This window comes from Vicia villosa, unplaced genomic scaffold (genome assembly GCF_029867415.1).
Source record: "Vicia villosa cultivar HV-30 ecotype Madison, WI unplaced genomic scaffold, Vvil1.0 ctg.003278F_1_1, whole genome shotgun sequence".
NCBI lineage: Eukaryota > Viridiplantae > Streptophyta > Magnoliopsida > Fabales > Fabaceae > Vicia > Vicia villosa.
Window position 1 is genome coordinate 243,921 of NW_026706162.1, and position 9,705 is coordinate 253,625.

At 35.9% G+C, this 9,705-nt stretch overlaps 1 protein-coding gene across 1 annotated transcript; it reads left to right on the forward strand.

Moving 5' to 3' along the window:
- The first annotated feature begins 320 nt into the window (after positions 1 to 320).
- LOC131640702 (uncharacterized mitochondrial protein AtMg00810-like) lies at positions 321 to 1,217 on the forward strand. Its single transcript, XM_058911087.1, has 2 exons — positions 321 to 549; positions 595 to 1,217. The coding sequence occupies exons 1-2, from the start codon at positions 321 to 323 to the stop codon at positions 1,215 to 1,217; spliced, it is 852 nt and encodes a 283-aa protein (XP_058767070.1).
- Positions 1,218 to 9,705: the final 8,488 nt, after the last annotated feature.

Sequence of the window (9,705 nt, forward strand, 5' to 3'; positions counted from 1 at the left end):
TCGAGAGGTTTAAAGCTTGTCTAGTTGCTCAGGGTTTCAACCAAACTGCAGGTTTGGATTATCTTAAAACTTTCTCTCCAATTTCCAAGCTAACTACAGTACGAGTTCTCCTTGCTCTGACTGCTATTCATGGTTGGAATTTACATCAATTAGATGTAAATAATGCATTCTTACATGGTTATTTAAATGAATCCGTGTATATGTGAGTTCCTCAAGGTGTAACTGCTTCTAAAACTGGCCAAGTATGCAAACTCACTGAGTCTCTATATGGATTAAAGCAGGCTAGTAGACAATGGTTTAAAAAGCTCACTACATTCCTTATGGCACAAGGTTTCAAACATGTTGCTGCTGCTGATCACACACTCTTCATCAAGTCCAATTCTACCTCTTTAACAGCTTTATTGGTGTATGTTGATGACATAATCTTAGATGGCACTTCTCTAAGTGTCTTTGAAGCCTTGAAACAAGCTTTGCATCGTGCTTTTCGCATCAAGGATCTGGGAAAATTTGAAAAACAATTAGGGCTCGAGGTTGCTAGATCTTCTAAAGGCATTACACTCGGTCAACGAAAGTATTTTCTACATCTCCTTTAAGATGTTGGTCTCACTCGATGTAAGCTATCCTCCACTCCCTTGGATGCATCCATTCGTGTTCATCAAGACAATGGCAATTTATTCTCCGATGTCACTGCGTATCGGAAACTTGTTGGAAGATTTATATATCTCACCACAACTCGCCCTGACATTGCATTTGCCATGCAACAACTCAGTCAATTCATGAGTGCTCCCACTGAAGCACATTATCGAGATTCCTTGCGTGTCCTAAGACACCTTAAATGGTCTCCTCCACGTGGTATTCTTCTATCCTCTTCATCTGCCTTACAAATCCTGGGATTCAGTGATGCTGATTGGGGTGGCTGCATTGAAACCAGACGATCAATTTCAGGATATTGTTTTTTCATTGGAGACTCATTACTATCTTGGAAATCCAAGAAACAGCCTATTGTTAGTTGCTCCTCCACAGAAGCTGAATATCGAGCCTTAGCATATGCGACTCGTGAACTTCAATGGATGTGTTTCCTGTTGCATGATTATCACCAACATTCATCTCGTCTTCCCGTCTTGTACTGCGATAATCAAAGTTCCATACAAATTTCCACCAATACGGTGTTTCATGAAAGGACGAAACATATCGATATTGATTGTCATTTAGTTTGAGGGAAGCTTCAAACTCGTGTGATGCGTCTGCTTCCAATTCGTTCTCATGATCAAGCTGCTGATGTGTTTACGAAAGCTCTTGGCCCACGTCCATTTACTGATTGTTTGGGCAAGCTTGGCTTGGTGGATATTTTCCAACCTCAAGCTTGTGAGGGAGTATTAACAGTAGAAGAATCACGTAGCAAGTTGCATGAAAACGATTCGCTCACGTAGCTTATAATTAGTGAGAGTTTATTATCTTACCATGCACTCTCATGTATTGGATTAGCTACTCTTTTGTTCAGTTAGGTTAGTTTCAGTTGGTTGTTATATAGTTTGAGAATGTAACTAACTTCTTCAATCAATGGATCAATATCTTTTTCTCTCGCTCTTTTTCTCTCACTTTCGTGTGTTCTTCCTTCTCCTTCAATGGAGTTTCACATCTTCTTAGAAAATCACTTATGTTTATAACGAAAGGCCTCGTACATCCAATACAAATCAATTATCATATAAAAAACGGAAGAATAAAATTTTTTTCATAAGTTTTTTGAATTGACAAAAATTCTCCAAATTCTAAATTTTGAATATTTATACCTTCACTAAACAATTTTTTTATTTCATAATCTTAATTGAATTCAAATTTTAAGGGATTAAAAATATCTAACTATTATTATAGATTATTATTATTATTATTATTATGAATTGTAAATTTAACCATCAAGTCGGTTATTAAGTACCAACAAAATCACTTCAATTAATACTGAATTTGAAATTTCAATAATAATAATAATAATAATAATAATAATAATAATAATAATAATAATATATTTTTATCTGTTGAAATTATAAAATCTAAATTTAATTCAGATCGTAGAATCCAAAAGAGTGTCACTTAAGCACGAAAAATTTAGAAGAATGGCATAATTATGAAAAGTGACAAAAACTCGATAAAGATAATTGAATTAGTTCCATTTACTACAACTTCAAGATTTATTATGTAGTCGAGAGACCTAAATGAAGGATTGTAATTACAGTAGACTTGCATACACTGCTCTTGTAATTAAATTGAATGACCTACCAAATAAAACATTTCAAAATGTATGAATTTTTAACTTTAATATGATTATATCTTTTTGTTAATATTATTTATAGCATTTTTAATGTAAATTTGGTAGAAGAGAAATGTATATTCTCACCCAACCTACTAAAACTCGGCAATGGAGTATACGTCACTGGACATAAAATTTAGTTTATTTAATAGCCTCATCAGTGTCATTTTCTTTCTGTGTCATCACCAAGAAACTAAAAAAGATATCCCCTAAATTCTTATTAAAGTGTAAAGCAGAAGCCATAGCAATTTTATGTGTGCCCCATGTAAACATGATCACGTTATTCCATCCTCGATAAGTGATATCATTATCAAATTGTCAAGGTCTACCAAGTAAAACATGAGAAACATCCATATCAAGATTTCCATCTTTTACATCATTGATTTACAAACGTTCCACCTTTTCATCCTTGTTAATTTTCACCTTTGCATATAGACATACCAGGAGTTAGTAGCTTTGAATTTTCACTTAAAAAACATTGCTCCTCGGATTTCAAAGCAACTGCAATCGTAAAAGAATCTTCACTCACTTTAGTACAAGAATTAAATTGAGTATAAATATCATTATCATGAAGTTCATTTTTGCAATTGATTGTGAGACTCTCATTCCATAAATGCCCTTGTGCATCTCCTTCATATTTACGAAATTCATCATCGCCATAATTTACTTTAGTATTTTGTGTTGCCCCTTTGATAATTTTTAACCTTGCCTCTTTAAGAGAAGTTGTCTCCAAATTCTTTAGTTTAGGATTGTTACTCTCATATTTGCAATGTATAAAAAATTTCTGCAATGTGTGTAAACTAGAAACTTTTGATGGAAAAAGGTAAGACACAACAAGGGGGTTGGATTGTGTCCTTTTTAAATTTGTTTAAGTATTTAAATTTTAGCTCTAAAGAAGTAAGGATGATAAGTAATAACTTAAAAATTTATGTTAAGTAATGAGTGTTAATGTGTGTGATCAAATATAGTAATGAATAATATAAGTAAAAGATTATGAAAGAAGAAGACAAGAAAACTTATCCTGGTTCACCAACTTGGTTAGTCCAGTCCCCACACCCTGTGAGATTATCCTTTATTGAATCTTCTTACAATAACTTCTTTCTTCGATGTATTCTTAGCCTCACCGGGCTTACACTTCTGAATGGTATAGCTTACAGATAGCTTACAGAATAATCGGTTTTGTATATCTTTGATATACTTTGTGATCTTAGGATGTTTACAATAAGTTTCTAAATACTCTCTATATGGCAGTGAGTATATAAATTGAGGTTGAATATGATAACTCTAATATTTATGGGTTCACTGTATGCTGGTGAATATAGAAGGTAACATTTAGAGTGAATGATAACTTTGCTTTTAGAACTTTAGGCTTTCTTTGTATGCTTGCCAGATTTTCCGTTAAAGAAGAACATAGGATATGTCTTCTATTTATAGAGCCAAGATTGAGTGTAAGTCCTTGAAATCTTTGTATGAGAGATGTCGAGAATTACTTGAGTAATGTTGGGATATTTGTCTTATTCTTGACTTGACTTGGTCTTATGCTGGCAAGACTTGGTCTTGGTTCTGAGTAATGCTGACACTGGTAATTCTTGTTAGACGCTGGCCTTAGGATCTAGAGGGGGGGTGAATAGATCGTTCACAGTTTTACGGAGTTGAACGACTTTTCAGCGGAAGTGATTCTGAATCGACTTGCGTCTATTCCGAACCACTATCGAAACGATTATATATGTGTTTAAAAAACCAGTCAAAGACTTGAGGTAAGTGATAAGAGTATACGTTGCAGAATCAAAGCGTTGCTCTTATTGAAAATCAGATTAACTTCTTGTATGATGGACAATGTTTGCAATGCAGTAAGATTGATAGAAACAAATATACAAACACTTGGTGATAATGATCAAATTGAAGGTGATTCAATGTGTGGTGGATTGTGATGTTCATGTAAGTTCTTAATTCACAATCTTAACACTCGAATCGTTGATCAATTTGCTATTATAACCAAATATGAACAGAATGTAAATGAAAAAGTAAAAGCGACAAGAACATGATATTTGTTTAGGCAGTTCGTCGATCGTCCTCGCTACGACTACGTCTGCCCCCAATTCCAAACTGAAATTGGGTAATCTTTCATTAATGTTGAAAGTAGTATATACAAAGAAGATAACAAAGCGATAAACGATAAACCAATTATGTCGATCCTTTGAATCTTCTTCCCCCTTAATCTTGAGCAAGATCAAGGTTATCCAAGAGCTTCACTTTGATTCCCTTCTGCAGTGTCTTGATTCCTTGAACTCCCTGTTCCTCAATCGTTACACTCAGCCGAATCCTCAATGAACGCCTCTTGATAAAAACCCCCAAGAACCACCCGTCGTGGAGGACAAAACCCGCAGATTCTATTCACCAACAAACCCCACAAACCTTCACCCACTAGGAATCTTCAATTCCGTTCCATGGACGTTATCGAACTCATCACTAACCCGCAACGCAAGAATGATTATGTGTAATTGTGTTGGAGATGATGAAGAACGAAGATGAGAAGCGTTTATGTATCTTTCAGTCGTTGGTGTTGTTTTGAATGATGAACCTTGAACAATATATATGATAGCTTAACATTTGGAGATGAGAGAAACAGAATTTTTGGCATTCTTGATCAGTTAGGTCGACCTCTTGTAGTGCTTAGGTCGACCTAGCAGAGCTTGCAGAATTTTGCTCCCAGTTAGGTCGACCTGTTTAAGGAGTAGGTCGACCAGAATCTTCTTCAAATGCATTCTGGGGACATTTTCTCAGATTAGGTCGACCTAGTTGTTGTGTAGGTCGACCTAGCAGACTGGTATGTAAATTTCATCAATTTAGGTCGACCTAGATGATGTGTGAGTCGATCTAGCAGAAGTATATGGATTTTTCTCCATTTTAGGTCGACCTGGGTTGACAGTAGGTCGACCTAACTGCTGGTTTTCTGCATTCTTCTTGATCTGCTTGTGTTGAGTCGACCTATAAGTATAACAGATCAACCTGTACTATCATGAGTGATCAATGCTTGCTTTTCTTTGAGTTTTCTGCTTCCGCCTTGTTGTTTGAAGGCTTATTTGAGTTTGCCATAAATCAAAAACATCTTTGAGTGTAATCTTGTATTCACATGCTCCCCCTTTTTGATGATGGCAAACCATTAGTCGAAGCTTTGGTGGTAAGTGATAAAGACTCAACAAAGCTCCCCCGTACATCCAGCATCTATCTCTCAACAAGGCAATCTCTTCAACAAAGCTCCCCCGTACACTCAGCATCTATCTCCCCCTTTGACAACATCAAAAAAAAATACGACGAAAATAGAAGAGTAACAAGAGAAACATAGATAAAATGCTAGCATTCATAAAAAGGTAGCTAGTGATAGCATGAGAGTCACATGAGCAAGAGCGATATATGCATGAAGTCACTATAAGCATGTTAATTGATAGCATATTATAGTATCAATAATATTTTTGGAAGTGAACAACAATAACGTTACCGCTTTCTCAACTTTAATGGCAGCCTTTAATCAATGTGGAATGACGCCTGGCTAGATGATGAACTACCTTTACGCTAAGAAAAATGTTAGCAAAGAAAGAACATATATATATATATAAAGTAAAGGAATAATATTAAGAGAGAACAAACGTAATTAGCCCAAATTAGAGATATCGAGTATCCCTAATTCCCTACGAATGTTGAAGTATTGCTCCGTTGCTAGAGGTTTGGTGAAGATGTCAGCTAGTTGCTTCTTGCTTTCTACATGTTCAAATGTAACGTCTCCTTTCTCTACATGATCTCGTAGAAAGTGATGTCTTATTTCAATATGCTTGGTACGTGAGTGTAAGACAGGATTTTTACTCAAGTTTATGGCACTTGTGTTATCGCACATGATAGGTATGCGATCAAGCTTAATACCAAAGTCAAGAAGTTGTTGCTTGAGCCATAATATTTGTGCACAGCAGCTTCCAGCAGCTACATATTCTGCCTCAGCAGTAGATAATGCAACCGATACTTGTTTCTTGCTATGCCAACTTATCAATGAATTTGAGAATAGATGACACGTTCCACTGGTGCTTTTTCTATCGGATTTGCAGCCAGCAAAATCTGAATCGGAGAATCCTACCAAATGACACTCATTTCCTTTTGGATACCATAGGCCATATGTAGTAGTTCCACGTAAGTATCGCAGAATTCTTTTGACAGCTTTCAAGTGAGATTCTTTTGGACAAGATTGATATCTTGCACACATACACACACTAAACATAATGTCTGGTCTTGAGGCAGTAAGATACAATAGTGAACCTATCATACCTCGGTATAATTTCACGTCAACCTCTTTACCTTTCTCATCTTTGTCTAGATTAGTATTTGTTGCCATAGGTGTGTCAATTTCTTTTGCTTCACTCATTCCAAATCTTTTGAGCAGCTCCGTACAGTATTTAGTTTGATTCACAAACGTTCCATGACTGAGTTGCTTGATTTGTAGGCCAAGGAAGAAATTTAGATCACCCATGAGACTCATCTCAAATTCACTCTGCATAAGCTTAGAAAACTCTTTGACAAGTTTTGCATTATTCGACCCAAATATAATGTCATCTACATAAATTTGGACTAAGAGAATATCTTTATCTTTTCTTTTAATAAAGAGAGTAGTGTCAACTTTACCCCTAGAGTACCCTTGACTAAGGAGAAATTTGCTCAAACATTCGTACCAAGCCCGAGGGGCTTGTTTAAGACCGTATAGAGCACGTTTCAGCTTATAGACATGAGTTGGATACATGTAATTCTCAAAGCCGGGTGGCTGAGCAACATAGACTTCTTCATTTATATAGCCATTTAGAAAGGCACTTTTAACATCCATTTGGAATAGTTTGAAGTCTTTAGAACAAGCATAAGCAAGTAAGAGACGAATAGCTTCGAGACGTGCTATAGGAGCGTATGTCTCTTCATAATCAATACCTTCCTCTTGATTATAACCTTGGGCGACTAATCTAGCTTTGTTTCTAGTAATAACACCGTTTTCATCAAGTTTGTTACGAAAAACCCATCTAGTGCCTATTACTTGATGATCTCCCGGATGAGGGACTAAGTCCCAAACATCATTCCGTTTAAATTGTTTTAATTCTTCTTGCATGGCCATTAGCCAATGCTCATCAAGTAATGCATCCTTAGCGTTTTTCGGCTCAACTTGTGAAACAAAAGCAAAATGATGACAGAATTTACTTATCTTTGAGCGTGTTGTAACGCCCCTTGAGATGTCTCCTATTATATTGTCAATTGGATGGTCTTTCACATTTGTCCAGGCCTTGGGAAGTTCTTCATTGTTTGAGATGCTTTCTTTTTCATTTTCATTGTGAGACTCATCTTTCTCTCTCTCAGCATCTTTCTTTACAATACTTTCATTCTCATCTTCCTTGTCCTTGACAATGTCTTCAGTGGATGGACCTGCACCATTAAATGAAAGACCTTTCTCGACATATTTTGCATAAGATTCATCAAAAGACACGTGTACTGACTCTTCTACTATAAGTAATCTCTTATTATATATCCGATATGCTTTGCTAGATTGTGAGTAACCAAGGAATATGCCCTCATCAGCTTTAGCATCGAATTTGCCAAGATTATCCTTACCATTGTTCAAAACAAAACACTTGCAACCGAATACATGGAGATGAGATACATTTGGTTTTCTACCTTTTAGTAATTCATAGGGAGTTTTGTTCAGTATAGGACGTATTATTATCCTATTCAAAACATAACATGCTGTACTAATCGCGTCAGCCCAGAAATACTTTGGTAGATTACCCTCATTCAGCATTGTTCTTGCCAGCTCCTCTAGAACCCGATTTTTACGTTCAACTACTCCGTTTTGTTGAGGTGTTCTAGGAGCTGAAAAGTTATGCTCAATTCCATGTTTATCACAGTATTTTTCAAAAAGAATGTTTTCAAACTCTCCACCGTGATCACTTCGAATTGCAACTATTTTGTTGTTCATTTTGTTTTGACATAATCTTACAAATTGTGTGAAAGCTGGAAAAGTTTGATCCTTACTAGGTAGAAAGATTGTCCAACAAAATCTCGAGTAATCATCGACAATGACAAAACCATAGGTGTTTCCACCTATGCTTTTAGTCCTTGAAGGGCCAAAGAGATCCATGTGAAGTAGTTCAAGAGGGCGTGATGTTGAAACCACGTTCTTTGATTTAAAAGAGATTTTTGTTTGCTTTCCCTTTTGACAAGCATCACATAGATGATCTTTTGAAAACTTCATTTTAGGTAAGCCGATTACTAAATCTTTTGAGACAACTTTATTAAGTAAGTCAAAATTTATGTGGGCGAGACGTCTATGCCAAAGCCATGAGTCATCGCCCAGAGCAACTAGACACTTGGTACTAGACTTAGATACCTCATCCAAGTTTAGCATGTAGATGTTGTTTACTCTTAAGCCCTTAAACATAATGTCTCTTTTCTTAGTATGTTCTATTGTGCAGCCAGAATTTGTAAACATTACTTTAAAATCTTTGTCACACAATTGACTTATACTTAAAAGATTATGTTTAAGACCTTCTACTAGCAGCACATCAGTTATAGTAGTGGTAGAAGGGTTACCTACACTTCCTTTACCAAGTATGGCTCCCCGATTGTTATCTCCATAGGTGACATACCCCTTTTTCTTTGCTTGAAACTCAACGAAAAGAGATAGGTCTCCAGACATGTGTCTTGAACATCCGCTATCAAGGAACCACAACCTTTCGGCAACGTCAAGACACTTTTCCTGCAAGATTAATTTAAAGAGGGAGGTCCCCAATTTTCATTGGGTCCTTGGTAGTGAGTACACAATTTGTTGCACTTAGGCAACCATTGAAATACTCCTTTAGGAACTAAAATTCTCCTAAATTTGCATTTTTCAATGGTATGTCTCTTTTTGCAACAATAATGACAGGTAATATGATGAGAATATGGAGTTTTGCTAGTTGATACTTTTGGTACAAAAGTGTATTTACTATTTAAAGGAGTATACGATCTTTTGAACTTGTTTGGATCAACCGCAAAAGTCACTTTTGGTTGTAGAGCCTTGTCTAACTTGGCTTTTAGATCTCTTACTTCTTTTTGCCAAATGTGACATGTCTCACAACCAAACCATGATGTAGGATCTATTTCAACTTTATCCTTTTGAATGTCTAGCATAGATTGCTTTAAAGCTTCCATATCCTTTTCGGTTTTCTCAACTTTTGATTCAAGATATGAAAATATTTTCTTATTTGAGGCCAAAAGTTTGAAAGCTTTAATTGCATCTCTATGTAATTCTTCAAAAGCAAGTTTTAGTTGAGAATGAGATACCTTATCTACGAGTTCAGGTTTAAGATGACTTACAGCTTTCTTTTTCTTGTGTTGAT